The sequence below is a fragment of the Salmo trutta genome, chromosome 10, assembly GCF_901001165.1.
Source record: "Salmo trutta chromosome 10, fSalTru1.1, whole genome shotgun sequence".
NCBI lineage: Eukaryota > Metazoa > Chordata > Actinopteri > Salmoniformes > Salmonidae > Salmo > Salmo trutta.
Window position 1 is genome coordinate 10,243,552 of NC_042966.1, and position 25,962 is coordinate 10,269,513.

A 25,962-nucleotide genomic window follows, 5' to 3' on the forward strand; every position below is an offset into this window, starting at 1 on the left:
AGATAACTGAGGAGAGAGCTGGGGCCTGTGGCTCCTCTAATCAGCCATGGCTTCCACCACCAGCCGATCTTTACACCCCTCACAGGTCAGTGGTACCACCAACAAAGACCTCAAAACAAAGAGACACTACTGCCTACTGCTCATGTCTTACTGCCAGCATTCCTCTTCCCAAGGTCTAGCACGGGAAGGTCCAGCTTCCATCTGACAACATGTCATTTAGAATATACGCAGTGTGACAATACGCAATCCTCTTAATGAATCGATATGATTCCGCAAGTTTATTGATATGACTTGACTGATATGGGTCGATGACTCAATCATGTGTCACTATTCCTGAATACCTCTTAAATACAACATTTGCAGATGTCCTGACAGCTCGTCATTGAAAAGAACTGCAGCTTACCAGCACCAGTGGCCATTGATAACGGGGAGCGTTCTAATTGTCCATGATCAATTTCAGACCGCTTAACTCCCGATGAGTATCATTACTACTTTAAAAAATATATATATATTAGCATTCAACGTTAATGAGATCACCATGACCATATAATTAAAACCCTCAGGAGCCCAGATGATTGGATGAATAATTTAAGGGTGTGCTGAGGAAGAAACCCTCCAGCAGCCGACACTAGGCTAAGTAATTGAGGGACTAAGACATGCCAGGGCATGTACTGTAGGAGGACGACTAGCATTCATTTCAACCAATTAGTATCGTGAACATTAACTTACGCCGTTAAAGAAATACTATTAAACTGTGTCACTAGACCAACAGCTAACTCAGACGTGTTGATCTTAAGAGTATTTCTTAGAGAAGTGAGGTTTCTTTCTCAGTTAATCTTTCAGTTAATTAGCTGCCTTGAACCAAAATAACAGATCTACTTAATGAGTGTTAATTGATGCTCAGCTGGAGTGATATCCAGCATTCATAGTGACTCTCCTCTCCTCCGGATCAACCAGGAGAAACAGAGAAGGAGAGGTGACAAGACCAACGTCTCGACTTAAATCCGATAAGACGTGATCTTACTCTCTCTCTCGCTTGAGCAATCCTGTCCCTTTTCACTCACTTTTTAATATCCAAGCAATTTCAGTATTGATCGAACTACATATCGCATTCAAAGCGTTAAATAGTAAATTAAAAAAAAACATGATTTATTGTCCCATACACCGGATAGGCGCAGCGAAATGTGTTTTTTTTAACAGGGTCATTACGAGGTAAGGCACCGTCTGACAGTTAAGTTAGAAAGAGTTTCAGTATTAAAAAGTTGAAAAGGGGAGCAGCAAATGAGTACCAGAAGCTAATTTGCGCAGCACAGCTGAAGTTGCATAGCAGTAGCGGTTTCCCTGCTGGCCTCACTTACAAATAACACTATAACTCTTTCGCACACTACTGGCAAGCTTAAAACACAAAACACAGCAAGCCGCCTAAACGAAGTCACCAACACCCCCCCCCCCCCAAACAGCGCAACAATTTACATGACTAACAAAAATACAACAATCAAAATGTGTGAAACCTACAGGACCAAGTAATGAAATGAATTGTGGAAATCCACAAAAACGGTAGACAGTCTTAATATCAAAACTACACCATGTGACACTTGCTTCTCTGTCCCCTTTTCTGGTTATAAATGACTTTTAAAGATGAAAAAAATCTAAACAAAACTGTACAACCAAAGACTTTCTTTTCTTTAAACCCTAAAAGAAAGAGGAGTAAAAAATGCTTGGTATTTGTCAAAAGAAGAACGGGAAGCCCCGTGAAGCAGAAAGCAAGACAGCGGTTGGGAAGGGGCTGGGGGCCGACCAGCTTTAGAAAGACCTAATAAATCCTGATTTGAGTCGGGGCTAACCAGAGAGAGCCGCGGGCCTGCGAGCGCTAGGCAGGCGCTACCGCTCTTAAATGCTACGTTTGATTAAGTCTTCCCATTAGGTGACAGCTGAACTTTAACATTAATATGATAATATTGAAATAAGTGGGTGTTATTTACTTTAGCGCCCGGGTGGAGGAGGCAGGGGGAGGAGGGGCAGCGGGGGAGGACAAGGGAAAGGGGGTGGAGGGGGGGGCAGGATGATGAATGATTTCTGGACAGCTCTGGGTGACACCAGGCGAGCCCAGGCCTCCTCTAATCAGACTTGACAAAATGGAGACCTATGCAGAAATATTGGTTACAGTCGGCGTCACAGCCCTGCCTGGTCTCCTGCTAGCACTCCCACCCCACCCCCGCCTGCCCCTGATTGTCTAAAGGCACTGAAGCATCTATTTCAATTGGCACTTCCTTCCTAGCACAGGGATTTTACATTTAGCTGGTGTCATTTACATATTACTCTTAATCAAAAACCACACTGGGAAATAAAAAAAAGAGAAAAGAAACAAAACCGAGGCGTCACGGTTCAGGGGTAGGCGCAGAGGCACTTTATAAAATGGACATGTGACAAGACATTAAGCTGAGTGTGTGTGTGTGTGAGAGAGAGTGAGTGAGGGGGGTTGGTATGCTTGTGTGAACGGATGTGGGTAAGAGTAAGGAAGAAAGAAGGAGAGACAGAGAGAGAGACAGAGAGACAGACAGAGAGACAGACAGAGAGAGAGACAGAGAGAGAGACAGAGAGAGAGAGACAGAGAGAGAGAGACAGAGAGAGAGAGAGACAGAGAGAGAGAGAGACAGAGAGAGAGAGAGACAGAGAGAGAGAGACAGAGAGAGAGAGACAGAGAGAGAGAGACAGAGAGAGAGAGAGACAGAGAGAGAGAGACAGAGAGAGAGAGACAGAGAGAGCGACTTGGCTAGGGGTGGTGGTATGTGTGTTTGTGAAAATTACGGACAATTTCGAAAATTGCCGGAGTGTACTGCGTACAGCTTGTGTTTTTCTTGTTCGTCGAAAAAGCATCCAGTATTGGTTGTTGGACAGCTCTTATACAGTATCATTCTGCATTAGACTGATGGAACTATACCATAGTTAACTGCAGAAAAGAGTTGTCTACATCACACACAACGTATGGGGAATTCACATACTGTACGCTCATAAGACAACAGTCTCCGAACACATGGACATACTTTCCCCACTAGGATTATGTAGAACAACAGTACAGTATGTATTCGGGATAAATAAGATCTGGGTTTGAGTGCGCATGAGTTTCTGTACGTGCTTTATGACGCATGCACTTGCCACCTGTGTATACTGTATGACTGCCTATTAGGGCCCTTCTCAAGTGCACTTGGGTCGAAATGAGTGGACGTGAACGTGGCTGATGACACAGGTGAAGACATCTGCAGAGAGGTGCGTTAGAATCATGGTCCCTACCTGCCTCTTACCTTCTCAGCATTCCCGTTAGGATGCGGGAGCTCTTGCCCAGGTTGGCATCGGTCTCTCTCAGCTAGAAGCAGGGGGGAAAAGAGAAAGGCCAGGTGTAACACACAGACATACACAGTCCATATACAGCACGGGTCAGCTGGGGATTGAGGGGAGAGTGAGACCGGGAGAGAGTCTCTGGGGAAGAATGTGGGAGAGAAAGAGATGCAGAGAATAAAACTGGGATAAAAATGAGAGACCGAAAGAGATTCCGAGAAAGGGACAAACAAAGAACGAGAGAAGGGCCTGTACAGTGAAAGAGAAACATGTACGGTTGAGAGAACATACAGTAACTGAACACATTGTATATACGGCATTGTGCAGGATTGTGGCCTTCAGGTTCGCTGTGGTTTCGGATTATTCCTACTTTCACGTCTACACACTAATGGCACAATCGGATCCATCTGCAAAGTGTTACTCTTTTCATTATTGTGACTGGTTGACCCCCCCCATTTGTGTTCGACATTTCCCTGTTGAGATCTTTCACAACTGCTTGCTTCGTACAAACAACTAAGGGGTCAAGGTAAATAGCAACATGGAGAGATGTCTCGACCGACGTCTGAACTGTGTTGTACTGAACAGTACTTAAGATGTCCCGATCGCAATAATGAATATCCTTTAGCATCTCTCTTTGGGGTCACATTTCTGTTTTTGTTTTCAGCCTCTGTGACACGAACGTTCGGACACACCTACTCATTCGAGGGTTTTTACTTTATCTGTACTATTTTCTACATTGTAGAATAATAGTGAAAACATCAAAACTATGAAATAACACGTGGAATCATGTAGTAACCCCCAAAAAGTTTTGGTTACTACTCTCCTTTCTTTCCCCTCTCTCCGTCTGAGGGTTGTTCTGGCATGCTGTTTTGAGGACCGTGCTGATTGCCAGGCTGAGCAGGCTCAGGGACAGATGTGGTTCTGGTCGGGTTTGGCTGCTGGCTCTGACACCAGCCCCACAGCCGCCTGATGTCTCTCTCAAACCTCATGGATGGATCGCTCCCCAGAGACTTCCCACTTTTCTCCCAAAATACTTCTCTCTCTCTCTCTCTCTCTCTCTCTCTCACACTCTCTCTCTCTCACACTCTCTCTCTCTCACACTCTCTCTCACTCACACTCTCTCTCACTCACTCTCTCTCACTCACTCTCTCTCACTCACTCTCTCTCACTCTCACTCTTCCTTTCCACTCTTTCTTTCTCTCACTTTCTGAATCAATCTCACACTCTCGCTTTCTCTCATTCTCTCTCTCTCTCTCTCTCGCCCTCTCTCTCTCAGTCACATCAAAAGGGCCCATTTATAAGATATAGCCTAAGATTGATGAGGCAATAAGGCAAACAATACATTGTAATGAAGTATTTAAGGAGTTCATATACTGTGAGGACTGGTGACGGGACCTCAGTGAGTGAAGTTAAAAAAGGACATCTACTTTTGGCCCCAGGTTCAAGGGTCTGCTGTCGACCTCCATTGATACCAGAAAAAATATTTTCAATAAACTTTCACACTTGCTTTGACTGTAGGGAAAAGCCATGTCTCCTGCTGTGTGTGTATGTGTGTGTGCGCGCGCACGCCACTGCTTGTGAATGCAAGTGTGCGTCTCTGTATTTATGCTTAAACGATGCCCCCCAAACGCCTTCATCCTCTGTCTTTTTCATGCGAGAAAGACGTTTACGATCCTTCCATCCTGTGTGTCTTCACATCATGTTTTTTTTTCTCTTTCCCTCCCTCCCTCTTTTTTTGCCCCACAAACTGTCTTTAAAAAGGAAGAGGGGGGGCCTGTGCAGGCTCATGGGAAAGAGAAAACGAGGGAGAGAAAGCGAGACCCTATCCTCCTTAGCGGCAGGCAGACCTTTTGAAAGGAGATGTTTGATTTCCTTTGAAATCGCCTGCGAGGCCCACTGCCATGGTGTGATCTTAAAGCATTCTCCGTAGAGGGGGCCGTCAGAGGGCCCCTCACCGTGCTGGGGCTCTCTCTGCTCTACCTGTCTGTCTGACTGTCTGTCTGGGGAGGGGGGGACGACGACGAGGGGGGTGGGGAGAGAGGGTCAGAGTCTAACGCTCTAAGTGTGATAGAGATGAGAAAAGAAGAGAGAGAGAGAGAGAGAGAGAGAGAGAGAGATGCAAGGCCTAACGCTCAGTTCTTTATGCAGTCAGTGTGTGTGTGTGTGTGTGTGTGTTTTTCCGTTCGTGCATGTGTGCGCACGCTTCTGTGTGTGGATGTTTGTGTGTTCAATTAGACAGTCTTACATCATCTTACATGGGACACACAATGCCTTCATGAGCACAGCGGTGGAGGTGGTGAACGTCCCTAACCAACTACAACGCCTTGTCGTCATCAGCCCTTTGTTCTAGCCTTCAATCCCACTGTCCTTCTAGCGCAGGCCTTTACACACTCATTAGATTGTGAGGGTAACGGTTCGTGTCCGGCGCGTGTGTCTCCTGCATGTGTGCGCGCGCGCGCAACTCTTCTCACCCGATCTCTGGATCTCTGGATCTTCTCGCGGTCACTGTGTAAGTTAGCCAGGATCTCTTGGCCCACTTGTTCTGAAAGACAAAAGAGAGGAGAAACACAGTAAAGGTAAGCATGGGTACGCTGTGCCTGGGATGCACCCGTCATCCATTTGATTCCTAACTGAACCTTTTCTGAGAGAAGTTGAAGCTAAGTGCCTTACTTAAGGACATGACAGCACTAAGCCTCGAACTTGAACCAGTGATTTAAGTCCATTTTTTAAGTGCTCTGCTTCTGTTGCCAAATAGTCTAGTCCACAGCTAACGCGGATAGATCGAGGTGTGCAGACCCACAGTATGTGTGAGGTGTTTGTGTGTGTAAGCTATTGTAGCAGACAGCTGGCTTCAGCTTAACCAGCCCACTAACCTTATAACATTAGAGAACATTGGGCCAAAAACACATGTCTGGCCTAGCTAAGCCTTACTTAGCACGGCTAAATTGAGCCTGGATCAGCTGTGCAGACAGAACTATCAGCTTCACCACCACTAGCAATGATTCCTCATTTAATGCCATATTCTTAGAATAGATATGGGCGGCTCCACGTCAGGAAGGCCAGGAAATATTTTTCGGGGTATCTCAGACTGTTCTGGAAATTCGAACATAGAAACTTAATTGGGAAGAAGGATGTTTGATATTCCTTTTACAGTTGTGTCACAAACAATTTTAGGGGTAATGATGATGAAAGTGGCCATTTTAGGTCCTTTTTAGACATATACATGCCTCCTGTAAGACCCTATGATCTGTGAACCGTAGATGATCCAGACAACATCTAGGTGTCGTTCTACTCCTTCTAGTGTGCTCTAACATAACGGAGTGCTGTATGTCTAGATTCTGAAGTAAAATGTTCACATTCATTTATTCAATGTTAAGTGGAAGATATGACCCATTTAATACAGTGCCTTCAGAAAGTATTCACCCCCCTTGACCTTTTCCACATTTTGTTGTGTTATAGCCTGAATTCAATTAAATAGATTTTCCCCGACACACAATACCCCATAATGACAAAGTGAAAATAAGTTTATGCATTTTTGCACATTTACTGAAAATGAAATACAAATATATCTCATTGTTCATACTGTACATTGGAGAAAGACTACCACTGAAGTATTGTGCTCAGTTTGTATTACCTTGTAAATTCAATTCAAATATACACCTCAGAGAAGTTTCTGATGCCCTCCCAATCACCCCGTCCCAATCCCTTGGATAGAGTCCTTCTCCACTCTCACCAATAACCACCACTGAATCTTAGCTATATCGACAAACAAGGAATAATAATTTTTATTTGATTCATTTTAACTTTATTAAACTAGGCAAGTCAGTTAAGAACTAATTCTTATTTTCAATGACAGTGGGTTAACTGCCTTGTTCAGGGGCAGAAAGACAGATTTTTACCTTGTCAGCTTGGGGATTCGATCTTGCAACCTTTCGGTTACTTGTCCAACGCTCTAACCACTAGGTTACCTGCCGCCCCAAATACATGACATCTCCTAATCTGTCCAGAACTCATTCATATTACAGCAGGTTTGCAAATCACAAAAATACAAAAAAAATGACATTGTAGTATAGTTAAATCCTCCCTTCTCTCTCTCCCAAGCCAAACCCATCCCCCTTCAACTCCCCAGTTTCTCCCCCCTTTACCCCACCCAAGCTTGTCCCAACCTCCCATCCAACCTCCCATCCTTGCCCACACAAGCCAAGCCTGTCCCTACCTCCCATCGTTGCCCACCCAAGCCATGCTTGTCCCAACCTCCCATCCTTGCCCACCCAAGCCAATAGTCCCAACCTCCCATCCTTGCCCACCCAAGCCAATCTTGTCCCAACCTCCCTACCTCTCAGACACACTAAAGGTGTCAGCATGCTTCAGTTCGACTAGCGCCTAGCTGAACTCTGCTAGCCGAACCAAATGAGTGTGCTTGCATACTCCCTTAAAAGATATTTGCTTGAGAAACGAGAACAAATTGGCAGTGGTACCATTTGTCCATTTTGAGACTCCATAGCCAGTATACACTTCCTCAAAATAGTTAGAATAGATCTAATCTCTAATTAATTTTGATGTTTTTGCAAAGGAGATCTTAGTTATGCAATTTTACATTAACACGTTTGGAGCAGTATTTTTCATTTAAGAAATTTGCTTGAAAACGAGTCATTACATTTACATTACATTTAAGTCATTTAGCAGACGCTCTTTATTGTTATAACCTCAACCCGGCACAGCCAGAAGAGGACGGGCCACCCCTCAGAGCCTGGTTCCTCTAGGTTTCTTCCTAGGTTCCTGCCTCTCTAGGGAGTTTTTCCTAGCCACCGTGCTTCTACATCTGCATTGCTTGCTGTTTGGGGTTTTAGGCTGGGTTTCTGTATAGCACATTGTGACATCAGCTGATGTAAAAAGGGCTTTATGCTTTATAAATACATTTGACTGATTGATTGAAGAATCCCTACTGTTGACCAATCACCAACGAAGGGGCGTAAGACTTCGGCTACGAACTTCGGCTTGCCTCGGGAAAAATGTTGTGTGCCCAAACAGCCGAAGTCCAAAACAAACAAAAACGTCAGAAAATAGCATCATAATATACGCACGAACTCTACCGAACTGAATCAGCTGGGAAGCATGCCTTTACACCCATCCATTCCCGCCCAACATATACTGTACCCGATGCATCCACATATTCTCTCCCCCTCCCTCTCTCCCTCCCTCCTCCCCCCCCAGAGGGGTAAAGGGGATCACCCTTTACCCATCTCCCACTGTATCGTTCCATCTTTACTTCTGTCTCTCTCTCACCACACACACACACTAAGTTTGTTAAAGTACATTTCCATCTACAGTACCTGACTCTCTCACCTGACCAGTCACGTTATTGACAGACATGGTATATTTCCTTGTTGGAATGCTATTTTCAGTGTCCATGTAGTCCATTGGCATAGGCTACTTCTATCGTTACTTCATTGAAAGTAGAGTATATTGAGGGGTGGGGGAAAGGATATTGTCTCAATTTACGATAAACTCAGTGCTCCTCTATAAAAACAAAGTAGCCTATCGCTGGCCCAGATTCACACACTGAGGCAAAAAAGGTTGATCAAAGTGGAAAGAAGGCGGGATCTTCATGGAATAGCAATGTGGGCATTCATTTCCTGATTCCGCTTTGTTCAAGTTTATTTGCCGCTAATCTGTGAATCTTTGAGTGACAGTAGGCTGTTCGAGATTGCGCAGATTGAAAATGTTGCAAGTTGTCAAATGAGGGTTTGTAAGTATTGAAAAATTCAAATTCAAATGACATTTTGTTAATGTAATTCATGAAAGCACACTTTTAAATATGATCAATCAATTCTAAAAACTACTTATCAGCCATTATCGGAATGACCCTTCAGAGCGTATCTGTGGTGCTGCGTATGTGCGGTGCTGCGTATGTGCCAGTGTGAGTGGGCCGTTGTTGCCCGAGGAGAGAGAGACATTTCAGCAGCAGGTATAAAATAATCACAGACAGATTAACTAGATCACCAATTGAAAACATAACCAGCGAGAGAACTGCTACAAGTTAACAACAGCTAACTAAGCATTCATTTCATTGTTGCCTTTCCACCTGCACTGTAGAGCCTAAATAAATCTGCACCATTGGAAAGCTGAGATAACACCGCTATTAAACAATAGCCATGTAACTGTGACAACATTAAACCTATTCTAAGAATAGCCTAATTGACAAATAACTTAATGTGCATAGATCTCCCCCGAAACATGAATATTTGGGCCTTATATACAAATATGTCTAGTTAGATACCTTGCTTTGAAACAGCCTACCTTATCCATTTGATTTTGGATTTATTGAATTTTATAAAGACAAAAGTATTTGGTTGTAGTGTTGAAAAAGCCAATCCTGCACACCCAGGAGCTCTCCAGATCGAGGGTTGACCACATGTTGATAACATGTGACTAACAGTACAGTTCTAGGTGGGGGGCTAAGTGCCTTGATCAAGGGCACAACGGCAGGAGGTGGTAGGTCTACATGGGATCAGACACAGCAGCTTTCCAGGTTCAGTAATGCTTACTTTTTCCATGTAGACTATATTAATAGTCATGAACATATGGGTTAAAAGTCAGAGAGAAGTCATGGAAAATGTGTATGAACCGTTAACAGTGAATAATCAGGTCGTCTCTATAGCATAATGTCATTTGGGAATTTCGGTGAACATAGTCTAATGGACAGCTCCTGCACTTCTTCCATCCCAAGTCAAGCACTGAATAAGCCGGTCTCAGTGCCTTCAGAAAGTATTCACACCTCTTGAACACCCCCCCCCCAACAAAACTGTATTACAGCCTGAATTTAAAATGGATTAAATCGACATGTTTGTCACTGGCTTACACACAATACCTCATAATGCCAAAGTGGAATTATGTTTTTCAAAATTTGTACAAATTAATCAAAAATGAAGAACTGAAATGTGTTGAGTAAATATGTATTAAACCACTTTGTTATGGAAAGCATAAATAAACTCAGGAGTAAAAAGATTTCTTAATGACTACGTCATCTCTGTACCCCACAATATACAAATATCTATAAGCGAGCAGTGAATTTCAAACAGAGATTCAAACAAAGACCAGGGAGGTTTTCCAGAGTTTAATGGCTGTGATAGGAGATAAATGAGGAGAGACCAATAACATTGTAGTTCCTCCACAACACTAACCTAATTGACAGAGTGAATAGAAGGAAGCCTGTACAGAATATAAATATTCCAAAACATGCATCCTGTTTGCAATGAGGCACTAAAGTAAAACTGCAACACATTTGGGGAAGAAATTTACTTTATGTCCTGAATACAAAACATTGTGTTTGGGGCAAATCCAACAAAACACATGACTGAGTACCACTCTTCATATTTTCAAGCATGGTGGTGGGTGCATCATGTTATGGGTATGCTTGTAATCGGCAAGGACTAGGGAGGTTTTTTAGGATAAAAAGAAACGGAATAGAGCTAAGCACAGGCAAAATGCTAGAGGGAAACCTGGTTCAGTCTGCTTTCCAACAGACATTGGGAGACAAATGCATCTTTCAGTAGGACAATAACCTACATCACAAGGCCAAATATACACTGGAGTTGTTTACCAAGACGACATTGACTGTTCCTGAGTAGCCTAGTAACAGTTTTGACTTAAATTGGCTTGAAACTCTATGGCAAGACTTGAAAATAGCCGTCTATCAATGATCAAAAAAACAACTTGACAGAGCTTGAATAATTTTTAAATGAATAATGTGCATTGAACAATCCAGGTGTGCAAAGCTCTAAGAGGCTTACTCAGAAAAACACACAGCTGTAATTGCTGCCAAAGGTGTCATTATGGGGTAATCACTCTGTCATTATGGGGTATTGTGTGTCGATGGGCGAGATTTTTTTTTTTTAAATTCAGGCTGTGGTATAAGTAAAATGGTATGAATACTTTCTAAAGGCACTGTAGGTCTGAAAAGGGCCTAAAATGGCCACTTTCTCAAAAACGGTTTGTGATACAAAATGTAAAAAGCATATCAAACATCCTTCCTCCCAATTAAGTTAAAATGTGAGAATTGCCAGAACAATCTGAGATACAAACAAAATATTCCTGGCGTGGAATTGCCCATATATAGAGTGCATTCGGAAAGTATTGAGACCCCTTGACTTTTCCACATTTTGTTACATTACAGCTTTACTATAAAATTTATTAAATAAAATGTTTTTCCTCGTCAATCTGCACACAATACCCCATAATGACAAAGCGAAAACAGGTTTATAGAAATGTTTTCAAATTTATAAAAAAAATATGGAAACACCTTATTTACATAAGTATTCAGCCCATTTGCTATGTGACTCGAAATTGAGCTCATGTGCATCCTGTTTCCATTGATAATCCTTGAGATGTTTCTACAACTTCATTAGAGACCACCTGTGCTAAATTAAATTGATTGGACATGATTTGTAAAGGCACACACCTGTCTATATAAGGTCCCACAGTTGACAGTGCATGTCAGAGCAAAAACCAAGCAATGAGGTCGAAGGAATTGTCCGTAGAGAACCGAGACAGGATTTTGTCAAGGCACAGATCTGGGGAAGGGTAACAAAACATTTCTGCAGCATTGAAGGTCCCCAAGAACACAGTGGCCTCCATCATTCTTAAATGGTAGACGTTTGGAACCACCAACATTCTTTTTACAGCTGGCCGCCTGGGCAATCGGGGGGAGAAGAAGCCGATGGTTACTCTGACAGAGCTCCAGAGTTCCTCTGTGGAGATGGGACAACCTTCCAGAAGGACAACCATCTCTGCAGCACTCCACCAATTAGGGACTTTATAATAGAGTGGCCAGACGGAAGCCACTCCTCAGTAAAAGGCACATGACAGCTCATTTGAGTTTGCCAAAAGGCACCCAAAGGACTCATATTGAGAGACAACATTCTCTGGTCTGATGAAACCAAGATCGAACTCTTTGGCCTAAATGCCAAGCGTCACATCTGGCAGAATCCTGGCACCATCCCTACTGTAAAGCATGGTGGTGGCAGCATCATGCTGTGGGGATGTTTTTCAGCGGCAGGGACTAGTCAGGACCGAGGGAAAAGAGATCCTTGATGAAAACCTGGTCCAGAACGCTCAGGACCTCAGACTGGGGTGAAGGTTCACCTTCCAACAGGACAACAACCCTAAGCACACAGCCAAGACAATGCAGGAGTGGCTTCGGGACAAGTCTCTGAATGTCCCTGAGTGGCCCAGCCAGAGCCCAGACTTGAACCCGATTGAACATCTCTGGAGACCTGAAAATAGCTGTGCAGCAACATTCCCCATCCAACCTGACAGCGCTTGAGAGGATCTGCAGAGAAGAAATGGGAGAAACTCCCCAAATACAGGTGTGCCAAGCTTATAGAGTAATACCCAAGAAGACTTGAGGGTGTAATCAATGCAAAATGTGCTTCAAGGGTTAGAATACTTATGTAAATGTGATATTTTTTTATACATTTGAAAAAAAAGAAGAAAAATGCTTTTGCTTCTTCACTATGTGTTATTGTGTGTAGATTGATGATTTCAAAAAAACAATTTCATACATTTTCGAATAAGGCTGTAACGTAACAAAATGTGGAAAAAGTCAAGGGGTCTGAATACTTTTCGAATGCACTGTACTTAGAATAAAACAGAACTATATGCAATGCTAGGAATTTTATCCAACACTTGCAGAGTGTGAATTGTATGCATTTTAAATTAGGTAATATAGGTAAATATTTTCATTTAAAAATGTTAACAATTGCTTTAATAATAGCTTAATTTGTATTTGTATTTATTATGTATCCCCAAATCCATGTGTATGTGTGTGTATAGTGCGTATGTTATCGTGTGTGTGTATGCACTTGTCTGTGCCTATGTTTATGTTGCTTCACAGTCCCTGCTGTTCCATACGGTATATTTTTATCTGTTTTTTAAATAAAATTTTACTGCTTGCATCAGCTACTTGATGTGGAATAGAGTTCCATGTAGTCATGGCTCTATGTAGTACTGTGCTCTGGACTTGGGGACTGTGAAGACACCTCTGGTGCATGGGCGCCAGTAGTTCAAACAGACAGCTTGGTGCATTCAACATGTCAACGCCTCTCATAAGTACAAGTAGTGATGAAGTCAATCTCTCCTACACTTTGAGCCAGGAGAGATAGACATGCATATGATTAATGTTAGCTCTCTGTGTACATCCAAGGTCCAGCCGTGCTGCCCTGTTCTGAACCAATTGCAAAGTCCCTTTTTGTGGAACCTGACCACACAACTGAATAGTAGTCCAGGTGCGACAAAACTAGGGCCTGTAGGACCTGCTTTGTTGATAGTGTTAAGAAGGTAGAGTAGCGCTTTATTACGGACAGACTTCTCCCCATCTTAGCTACTGTTGTATCAATATGTTTTGACCATGACAGTTTATTTAACTAGGCAAGTCAGTTAAGAACAAATTCTTATTTTACAATGACGGCCTACCCCGGCCAAACCCTCCCCTAACCCGGACGATGCTGGGCCAATTGTGCGCCGCACTATGGGACTCCCGGTCACAGCCCGGGATCGAACCAGGGTCTGTAGTGATGCCTCTAGCACTGAGATGCAGTGCCTTAGACCTCTGCAACTAAACTGGGCTCTTTTATCACTGTAATTCCAGCTCTCACAACAATATCTCAGGCAGTACACTACATCCTGCTACTGGACTCCAATCAGCAGATGCAATATTCATAAAACCGCTTTCTTTGAAATGCTGCTCGTCTATCGTGGATGTAAACACATTAACGCACACTTAGAAAACATTGCCAACAAGGCGTCTGACAAGCTCGTCAGTGGTCACTGTCATTTCCTGGTCCCTTGGGTTAGACGGAGAGAAAAAAACACACCAAACAAACAAACCCCAAAAAAGATCCCACCGCTGCCACCAACTGTAAGCAGATACTGCATTAGGGTAAAAAAATTAAATAAAAACGAGGGCGGGAGAAAAAAAAAAAAAGAAGTGAGGAATCTTTGCGCGGATCAAAAGACGGCCTTTCAAACACACCAAACAATCCGGCGTAAACAACGCACTGCTGAGTAGGATACACTACACAGGTGCGGCACTCCAAAGAGCCCACGTGCTGCGCTGCCTGTTTAGGGGAAACGCCGCAAAAAAAGGGCTACATCTGGCAGCTAAACAAGATAGAAAGGAGAGAGCGCAAAGAGAGGAGGAAGTGAAAAAAACGAGGGGGGTGGTACGCTGTCAAATGAGTGACGCTTGTACTCCCTTTCCTCTCCCTTCTATTCCACTCAACGCGCGCACAATGTGTCTCTTTTTGCCTTCATTAATTTCTAATCAGGGACGAGACAGATTGAAGGATACACAGATTAAACAGTGCAGTCAGACAGTCACATGTGACAAATAGGGCAGATTAAAAGACTGAATACAGGTATTAATAACCATAATAATACAACCCCCCCCCCATGTCTCCTCCAAAAGAACAAGGAATAAACAGGGAACGGAGGTGCGGCAGGAAATCTTCTGTAAAGACAACTAAGCGCCTCTATCCGTCTCTGTCCGGGATGGGGCTTAAAACAAATGAGGGTGACAAGTCTTTGGCGTGGAGGAAGACCGAGAGCGCATTATTGGAAAAGCACACACTCCAACTGAGAAGATGGATGAGGTCATTGCAGAAGAATAGGGCCCAATGACATCCTGCTGTAAAGACTCTGTGCTGGAGCGGTGCTGAGTTGACATTAAGTCCTTGGTTGTAGTGTACAGGGCCTCGCTCTGAATGATATACATGTAATGAAATGTTTAACGGATTCCCCTCTCTCAGAAATGTAAAAGTTGTACTGAAGAATTTGGAAGATTATAAACACAAATGATGTCCTTGAGCTTTCAGTAAACAGATACACAATTTCCTTTTGGATTATGGTTGAACTATGCCTCTTGTAGCTTCCCCAAGAGGCTAAAACCTCTTGATTAGGGTTGCTAGGTGTTGAACCAAATCAAATTAAATTGTATTCGTCACATGCTTTGTAAACATGCTTCCCTGTAGCTCAGTTGGTAGAGCATGGTGTTTGCAATGCCAGGGTTGTGGGTTCGATTCCCACGGGGGGCCAGTACAAAAAAATAAAATAAAAAAAAAAATGTATGAAATGTATGCATTCACTACTGTAAGTCGCTCTGGATAAGAGCGTCTGCTAAATTACTAAAATGTAAATGTAAACAACCAGTGTAGACTAACAGTGAAATGCTTACTTACAGGTCCGTTTCCAACAATGCAGAGTTAAAGATAAAACATTTAAATAGTGACACGAGGAATAAATACACAGTGAATAACGAGTAAAAATAACATGGCTAAATACAGGGAGTACCAGTACAGAGTCGATGTGCAGGGGTACGAAGTAATGGAGGTAGCTATGTACATATGGTAGGGGTAAAGTGACGAGACAACAGGATAGATAGACCGTAGCAGCAGCGTATGTGGTGAGTGTGAAAGTGTGTGTGGCGTCAGTATGTTGCGTGTGTGTGGGTGTATGTGTAAGTATGTGTGGGTAGAGTCCAGTGTGTGTGCATAGTCAGTGCAAAAAAAGGATCAATGCAAGTATTCCAGGTAGCCGTTTAACAGAACTATTTAGTAGAGGTCGACCGATTAATCGGAATGGCCGATTAATTAGGGCCGATTTCAAGTTTTCGTAACAATTGGTAATCGGTATTTTTGGACACCGATTGTGGCCGATATATTTTATTTTTTATGTATATATATTTTTTTACACCTTTATTTAACTAGCCAAGTCAGTTAAGAACACATTCTTATTTTCAATGACGGCCTAGGAACGGTGGGTTAACTGCCTTGTTCAGGGGCAGAACGACAGATTTTTACCTTGTCAGCTCGGGGATTCGTTTTTGCAACCTTCCGGTTACTAGTCCAACGCTCTAACCACCTGCCTTACATTGCATTCCACGAGGAGCCTGCATGGCAGGATGACTACCTGTTATGCGAGGGCAGCAAGAAGCCAAGGTAAGTTGCTAGCTAGCATTAAACTTATCTTACAAAAAACAATCAATCTTAACATAATTACTAGTTAACTACACATGGTTGATGATATTACTAGTTTATCTAGCGTGTCCTGCGTTGCATATAATCGATGTGGTGCCTGATAATTTCATCGAATCACAGCCTACTTGGCCAAACGGGTGATGATTTAACAAGCGTATTCGCAAAAAAAGCACTGTCGTTGCACCAATGTGTACCTAACCATAAACATCAATGCCTTTCTTTAAAATCAATACACAAGTATATATTTTTAAACCTGCATATTTAGTTAATATTGCCTGCTAACATGAATTTCTTATTACTAGGGAAATTGTGTCACTTCTCTTGCGTTGCGTGCAAGCAGTCAGGGTATATGCAGAAGTTTGGGCTGCCTGGCTCGTTGCAAACTGTGTGAAGTCCATTTATTCCTAACAAAGACCGTAATTAATTTGCCAGAATTGTACATAATTCTGACATAACATTGAAGGTTGTACAATGTAACAGCAATATTTAGACTTAGGGATGGCATCCGTTAGAACATACGGAACGGTTCCGTATTTCACTGAAATAATAAAAACGGATTTTTCCCGAAATGATAGTTTCTGGATTCGTCCATATTAATGACCAAAGGCTCGTATTTCTGTGTGTTATTATGTTATAATTAAGTCTATGATTTGATATTTGATAGAGCAGTCTGACTGAGCGATGGTAGGCAGCAGCAGGCTCGTAAGCATTCATTCAAACAGCACATTCGTGCGTTTGCCAGCAGCTCTTCGCTGTGCTTCAAGCATCGAGCTGTTTATGACATAAAGCCTATCAACTCCCGAGATTAGGCTGGTGTAACCGATGTGAAATGGCTAGCTAGTTAGTGGGGTGTGCACTAATAGCGTTTCAAACGTCACTCGCTCTGAGATTTGGAGTAGTTGTTCCCCTTGCTCTGCAAGGGCCGCGGCTTTTGTGGAGCGATAGGTAACGATGCTTCGAGGGTGGCTGTTGTCGATGTGTTCCTGGTTCGAGCCCAGTTGAGGCGAGGAGAGAAAAATCATAAAATCGGTCGACCTCTACTATTTAGTAGTCTTATGGCTTGGGGGTAGAAGCTGTTCAAGGTCCTACTTGTTCCAGACTTGGTGCACTGGTACCGCTTGCCGTGCGGTAGCAGAGAGAAGAGTCTATGGCGTGGGTGGCTGGCTGGAATCTTTGACAGTTTTTGTGCCCTTCTTCTGACACCGCCTGGTATAGAGGTCCTGAACAGCAGGTACCTCGGTCCCAGTGATGCACTAAGGCTGCTATAGTATTTTAACAAGAGGGTCTCCTTATCTTTCTTTTTTTCTCTCTTTTTCCGCACGCTCACCTCACTTTTCAAACAATGAAACCAGTTAAGCATTTGATAAAATGTGCATGGCCTAACAGAGACGCATAAACACACAAAGGGAGAGAAAAATCAACCGCCTAGGCACATTTCAGTGGCTAAGAATGGGCCTTGTGGATTCCGGTTTCTTTCCGTTCTACTGGCAGTGCTGCTGAGAGGAGCCGTCTCTATGAGAGGCTGGCCTGTCTCTCTATGAGAGACAGGCGGCGTCAAGGTTTCCGAGAGCGCGCTAGCTATCTAACACAGAGCACTATCATTGCGCACCTGTAAAGATGTTAAATCAAGGTTGTCACTTGCGGTGCGTTTATCCTTGAGAAAGGCAGACAATGACAAAATGAGGATGAATTAGGGTTCAAATGAAATGCTTCCACGTTAAACGTCTAGGTCAGCTAGGCTACATGTACCACAGCCACCAAAATGGATAAGTACCATCGTTTCTATGACTGCTAATACAGCTACTCATCCTCCAACCACTAGTGATGAAGGTCATAACCACTGTACCAACAATGGTGTAGACAGCATCTCCCCTGCATAGGTAAGTTGTACATTCATTTAATTGCTGGGCCTGTGTGCTGCAAAATCCATCGCAGTATGATGAAGTGTCCCCAGAGCCGACAGACTGTAGAACACATTAAAGACTCTACGCAGCCAGGTCCACAAACTCAAAGATAAATATTTCCCTTAGCTGTGGGACCACAAATGGATGTTCCCATTAAGAAATCCCTCACCCCACACACACACACACACACACACACACACACACACACACCATTAGCTATGTACACACACGGCCTTCCCCAGAAGGGTAAAGGGGATCACCCTTTACCCATCTCTCTCTCACCACACACACTAAGTTTGTTAAAGTACATTTCCATCTACAGTACCTGACTCTCTCACCTGACCACAGTCACTTTCAGAGAGTTAGGGTAATGTTCACGAATTGACAAATCTGTTACCTGGAAAAGGGAGCTCTCGTATCGGCTAAACGTTGAATTTGGCTTTCGAAAACCAACAAAGCTACTATGGAGGAGGATGAGAGACGGCTTTTCTAATAAGCATCTCTTCCCCTGATGGCATTCCGTCCTGCAATCAGTAATAAAATAAAGATCCCCCCCAAATCCATGTAGCTTGTATTTAAGCTACTATCAATACGCAAATAGGTCACGTTAAAATTGCTGTATTAGATTCTATCACCTGCATCTGTAAGTCTCTGATGAGGTTTTGACTCGACAGATCGTCACCAGGCTTCCAACCCACACAGGTTCGTTACACTACAGACGGCACTGTGTCATCGCGTGTTTACGACAGCAAAATACCCAACGCGGATTCACATCTAGGTTACTGCGCGTTACAGCACCATCATAAACAGCTGCCGTAGACAAGGCGTGGAAGAGGGCGTCAGAGTGAGAATTGTAATATAGAGATTGGATCAGAGTGAATTAACAGACCGTTTGAAACAGGGTCACAGAAAAGCACGATTCAAAACAACTCAACATGTATAATATACATCGTTGTCAACGTCAGCTACTATTTATCACAATTATGCAAAATAGCGCGAATTGAACACTGGGCTAAAGTAAATGCACGTCAAATTCGGAATCACTAAAACTCCACTCTACGCTCAACGCTTAACCACCAGACAGAACAACCCTAGGTTGGCCAAAACACTGGAAAGAAGGGAGAAAATGATCATTTCCTGCTGACGATCCGGACTTGTTGCTCGTTAGCATATAAAATATTCCCCTCCCGTTTCAACGGCTATTAACTATTTAAATGACCCTGGCGCTAAGGCCTTGCTCGCTAAAACATCCACATCCCCCAAAGGTCCATTTAACAAGTCTATTACTCTTCTCACATTAGAAATCACACCACCCCCAGAGAGCAGGAATTTATATATTAACTCGCCCTCTTAACAGGAGATTAGCAGAAGTGATCATTGTAGAGGGTACAAATAGAGGTACTAGATAAGACCCAATGGTGGTGCTGACTGAGTTTACCTCAATCAGATACTGAGACAAATCAATTGAACAGTATCCAGATCCATCCTTCCACCTTCCCTTTGGTTCCATGGCCAAGTGTTGGTGAGATGCATTGGGTCTCACCACATCATCACACGAGTTGTCTTCTTATGGAGCAATGGGAGAGAGAAAGGCCAGTGTAGACCAGTAGAGATAATTGTAGCCCAGGCCAAAGAAGCCCAGTCGAGGTAATTACCATAAGGTTAGAAGTCTACTTCCCAGCCAGTCCATCCCATCCCAAGACAACCCACCCCAGACACCATTCCAGGGGTCCCCTCCCACCCCTCCCTCCACAGGCACATATAATTGGACACATCATCAATTTTACAGGAGCAGTTTTTAGAGCAGTTCCACCGTGAGATGTCTGGGGCCCCTTTTCTTTCTCTCCTTTTTCTATCTTTCCTCTGCTCTGGTCCCTCTCTCCCCTGAGCTGAAAGGGTACAAGCCCTGACAGCGGTAACACTCTGAGACTCAGCACAGCTCCGTTTCATTAGCTGGTTGAAACCACTTTTTAAAGGTTACCACACAAAACTTCTATCCGGACACAATCCACACAGACAAAGGAGTGAAAACGACCCGAGGGAGTTGTGAGGGTAGGTAGAGTCTGCCACTGTCTCACATGCAAGCACACAGACTCGTGCGCATGCACAAGCCCCTCCCACCCACCCACACAAAATGACAATTTCTGCATCTGCATTCGGGAAACTCTTTGGCTAGAATACCTGGGGAACAAGTTAGCTTTCTTTGTACACCATCTGGAATATTTTCCTTACACTCATCGAAGTTGTACACACAACGGTTGGTTTCAAATGCCGAGCCCAAAGGCCATGTGTCTAGTCTTGGTCACATCGACTGAATTGGCTCACAAAGTGAAGTAGGTAAGAACCAGGTCATTGGGGGTGATGCAGCATCTGGACAATCTCCAGTGTTGTGACAACTAACAATAAGAAGGAGCTATATTCACCTCAGTACACTGGGGGGGGGGGGGGTCCTGCTGAGGGGGGGGGGGGGTCCTGCTGACCCTCCCCTGAGTATGACCCCTATTGTGTGTCGTCAGCATTTCCTTTGAACAGCAGCGGAGGGATAAGGTGTATTCTGAGCTGGCAGCCCATCTGAGGGGCCTTTTCTTGAACGAGTTTCCATAGACGTGAGCCGATAAGGGTGTACACACCAAGCAGGCTGACCAGCCCTGTGGGCCTTCGTCTGCATGTGTATGTGGCTATGAGGTAGGCAGCCAGTCAGGACATATTTCTGGGGGCCTTTCTTCACTCCGCGTCGGGACGTGTTTTATTCATGGCCTGCGCCCTGACCCCGCAGATCTCCTGTTCTGACAAATGACTTCTGATTAAGACAGATCTCTATTAGTCAGCCACTCAACTTAGCCTATTCATCATCCGCCCTTTCCCCTTCCCCTGCTCCCCCTCCCTCCCTCCCTCCCTCCCTCGCCCGTCCGTCAGACCGGAGCAAGACGCAAAGGAAATGTTCCGCCGCAGTTTTAAATGGCTGATTACGGACAATTGGCGGATGGAGAGATGTAAGGGAGTCTTATGGGTGATAAGACGCAGGTTTAATGGGTATAAATGACCAGGCTGACTAGGAGGACCAGCTGGTAATAGAACCATTTGTTTCAGGCAGAAAAGGGGCAGGGAGAAAAATGAAGGCTGTTTTTCTTCAATTGAACTCCCTCGCTGCCTTGAGTTCAAACACTCCTGTTCCCGAATTGACTTTTAACAGTGAGGTCCCTCTCACTCGCCATGAATGAGAATAGATGAGGCTCGAGAGCGGTGCCGGTTGTTTTACATTTATGAAATGACTCAGTCAAGCACACACAGATGCTGATGTAGACATGGCCACAGACCAGATATGTACACACAGTCAAATACTCAGGCACAAAGCAATGCACCAGCTTACAAATAAAAACCAATATTAAAATGTGAGGGAACTTTAACGTACATTATAAACCGGGTAGTTTGGGTCCTGGATGCTGATTGGCTGAAACAGCATTTCAGGTGTGTGTATATCAGACAATATGCCATGGGTATAATATTTACTATTCTATTTTATATTGGTAAGCCGTTTATAATAGCAATACGGCACCTCTGGGGTTTATGGCATATGGCCAATATAGCACAGCTAAGGGCTGTATCCAGACACTCCGTATCGTGCCGAAGAACAGGCCTTAGCCATGGTATATTGTTCATATACCACACCTCCTCGGGCCTTATTGCTTAAAGGTGCACTATGCAGAAATTGCGCCGCCATTTCCTGGTTGCTAAAATTCGAACAGTTCGCCTAATTTCAGTTTATGTGACAAAACAAGCAAGTATAGTGTAGAGAATCATTGTACCATCTAAACTCTTTTCCATAACCAAAAACATTATATTTTCAGCTGTTTGACGTTAGTGTACAAATTGAAAATAAAAGACGCAAAAACTAAACTTAAGGGAAGCATAGAAATAGTCCTTCTTAGACATGCTTTCAATGAGAATGACATATCTATATCACACATTTCTATGTGAATTTGGTCAGGTCGCCCAAAAAGTGACATATTGCTGCTTTAAGTATCCCAATACACTACTTGTAATGTAAAAACTTAAATACACAAATGTATTCAACTTGAGGCAAAACTTCTGAAATCAGAAACTCCTAAGTTAAAACAGAGCAAATACATAAAGCAGCTCAATAGCTGTAAAGTCCTATTGTTTAAATCCCAAAACATACTGACTAAATTAACCTGAACCACAATAATGGGTAGCAGGGGGAGGAGAAGGAGGAGGGGGTTGCTGTCAGCAAATTGCCTGGAGTTAATCAACCCAGTCTTCCTGAACCATCCAAATGAAAACTAATGGACTTTGGGCCACGCTGTGATTGCCTCAACACACAGTAACATGGGAACGACGCCTTACAGGGCCTTCAATTAAAAATGGTGAATTTCCACAGACGGCTGGTCAGGCCATACATCTACTGTATCCACGCAGCCACGAAGGTCAATTCTATGGATCAAATGGACTTGACTGATTAATTCCATTTCCACTGCTCCCGGAATTATTTGCACGCATTGATTAAGGTTGTGGTCAGAATGCGTAGAAAATGTATGAAGTGTGGAATTAAAAGCAACCTACAAATAAGATTACATTACGTAAATATTATTAACAGTGCTGGTACTCTTATCTTACACTGAACAAAAATATAAACAACATGTAAAGTGGTGGTCCCATGTTTCATGAGCTGAAATAAAACACCACAGACATTTTCCATACGCACAAAAAGCGTATTTCTCAAATGTTGTGCACACATTTGTTTACATCCCTGTTAGTGAGCATTTCTCCTCTGCCAAGATAATCCATCCACCTGACAGGTGTGGCATATCAAGAAGCTGATTAAACAGCATGATCATTACACAGGTGCACTTTGTGCTGGGGACAATAAAAGGCCACTCTAAAATGTGCAGTTGTCACAACACAATGCCACAGATGTCTCAAGTTTTGAGGGAGTGTGCATTTGGCATGCTGACTGGAGGAATGTCCACCAGAGCAATTGCCAGGGAATTGAATGTTCATTTCTCTACCATAAGCCACCTCCAACATAATTTTAGAAAATTTGGCAGTATGTCCAAATGGCCTCAGAACCGCAGACCACGTGTAACCCCGCCAGCCCAGGACCTCCACCTGCGGGATTGTCTGAGACCAGCCACCCAGACAGCTGATGAAACTGTGGGTTTGCATAACCAAAGAATTTCTGCACAAACTGTCAGAAACCGTCTTAGGGAAGCTCGTTGTCCTCACCAGGGTCTTGACCAGACTGCAGTTCGGCGTCGTAACCGACTTCAGTAGGCAAATGCTCACCTTCGATGGCCACTCGCACGCTGGTGAAGTGTGCTTTTCATAGATGAATCCTGGTTTCAAGTGAACTGAGTAGATGGTAGGCAGCGTGTATGGCGTCCTGTGGGCGAGCGGTTTGCTGATGTCAACGTTGAACAGATCGCCCCATGGTGGTGGGCAGGCATAAGCAAAGGACAACGAACACAATTCCATTTTATCGATGGTAATTGGAATGCACAGAGAGATACCGTGATGAGATCCTGAGGCCCATTGTTGTACCATTCATCCGCCGCCATCACCTCATGTTTCAGCATGATAACGCAAAGCCCCATGTCGCAAGGATCTATACACAATTCCTGGAAGCTGAAAATGTTCCAGTTCTTCCATGGCCTGCATACTCACCAGACATGTCACCCATTGAACATGTTTGGGATGCTCTGGATTGACTTGTAGCAACTTCGCACAGCAATTGAAGAGGCGTGGGACAACATTCCACAGGCCACAATCAACAGCTTGATCAACTCTATGCAAAGGATGTGTCGCGCTGCAAGAGGCAAATGGTGGTCACATCAGATACGGACTGGTTTTCCGATCCACGTCCCTACTTTAATTTTTGGTTTTTTAAGGTATCTGACTGGGAATACAGATGCATATCTGCTGCATGTTGTGTTTATATTTTTATTCAGTGTATATAGACACAAGCAGCATCACAAACAACCGCATCAGACTCCTTTCAGCACATTGTTGGTAGTGTGGACATGACAAAGCCATAGCCTATGAAAGAAAAGGTGCCTTTACAATGAGCTTTACAGCTAATTACCTTTAGTATGTAGTTGGTAATACATTAAAGTTTATCATTTGTGTAGTGGACAATAGAAATGACTATCACAGTACAAACTACTGACATAACACAATAACCATCTTACAGCTGACAAATAGTCTCAATGTAGAAAGGAAATAAGTGGAAACTGTATGGAAAGACGACGAAAGAAAAAAACTATGAGGAAGACCGGAGAAGATGAATACATATGAAACAAGGATAAATACTCCTAAACTTGGAAGCAGCAGAGGGAGGTTTACCCGCAATTAAAAAACCCAAACATCTCAATTCCTCCTAATCAAACGCAGCATCCCATCTACCCTCCTCGGGCGGGAACACACAGCGGAGGAAAGAAGTTTGTCAGTTTAGCGAAACAGACTTGAAGAAAATATATGAGGGGAAGAAGAAACTTGACGTTACGCCGTTGCCTTGTCCACAGTTTAGGAACGTTAATAATCGCTTTACTCTTGATTAAAGGCTTTTATGTCTCTAATCAGAAAGTTGACAGACAGATCAAAGCGTGCAACACTATTTTTTTTTTGCCTTTTAATTATCTATAAAACCCCACACCTCGGGCTGCTCTTCCCTGCCTATCTCAAACTCTCGGCGAAAGACGGCGAAGGAAGATCTAACACTTCTTAACAGTTCATTATCCAATAAAAAGGGGGGAAACAACGAGCACACTCCACACACACACACCAGGCACAACCATTTCGAAGAGCTTTAAAGCAATCTTCACAATTAGCGAAGACCTGGGGAGGCCTGTGTTCCTCTCTTTATTGGCGTGTCCCAATTTGAAACGCCTTAATTGTGTTTGTCAAAACGGACACGCCGTCACCCTCATTTGCATGTTTTGACAGGACCTGTCATGATTCAAGCACCCCCCCCCCATTGGAGCACAGGGAGTATTTAGCAAATTTCAACACCTACTGATTATACTGTTAATAACTCATTAATTTGTGCTTTGTTTCAGATCCTTTCCCCCTCCCCAATCGTCGGAGAGTTAGAGTAAATGTGAGGCAAATGATACGTTTAGTTGTGCAACAACTAGTCGCTTTGTGGCCATCCTGATTGAATTTTTATATATATATATCTTTTGTAACCTTTATTGAACTGGGCAAGTCAGTTAAGAACAAATTCTTATTTACACCGGCCAAACCCGGACGATGCTGGGCCAATTGTGCGCCGCCCTATGGGACTCCCAATCACGGCTGGTTGTGATACAGCCTGGATTCGAACCAGGGTGTCTGTAGTGAGGCCTCTAGCACTGAGATGCTGCGCCACTCGGGAGCCCAATGATGATGATGACGCTGTTAACAGTTTCTTGTTCTGATCAACACGATTCAACTCTGTATCGCTGTCTGTTTCTGACTGACTGTTCTTAAAGGGATTTACATAACACCAGAAGCTCTTTGGTCTTTTTGAAGGAATTGGTCTTTCACCCCCTAGGGCAAGAGCCAGGGTCCACCCTTTCAAGGTTTTGAACCGACCTCGATGTTCCTCATCCCATCCATACAGGCAATGCCAAGAAGCACCCAGACTCGTAATCCAGTTCTAATCAAATGAAAGGCAAATCGACAAAGAATAT

The 25,962-nt window shown here is 43.6% G+C and overlaps 1 protein-coding gene across 5 annotated transcripts in view; it reads right to left on the minus strand.

Annotated features, from left to right (window-relative positions):
* LOC115201085 (vesicle transport through interaction with t-SNAREs homolog 1A) overlaps positions 1-25,962 on the minus strand; it is a 171,104-nt gene that overhangs the window by 45,091 nt on the left and 100,051 nt on the right. For 2 of the 5 annotated variants that reach the window (XM_029764361.1, XM_029764362.1), the window contains 2 exons: positions 5,808-5,878; positions 3,303-3,364 (listed from right to left, as the gene is read on the minus strand). In XM_029764361.1, coding sequence (XP_029620221.1) covers positions 3,303-3,364; positions 5,808-5,878 — 133 coding nt within the window. Of the gene's footprint in view, positions 1-3,291; positions 3,365-5,807; positions 5,879-25,962 lie in introns of all 5 variants that reach the window. The other 3 variants (XM_029764363.1, XM_029764365.1, XM_029764359.1) reach the window with 2 other exon arrangements.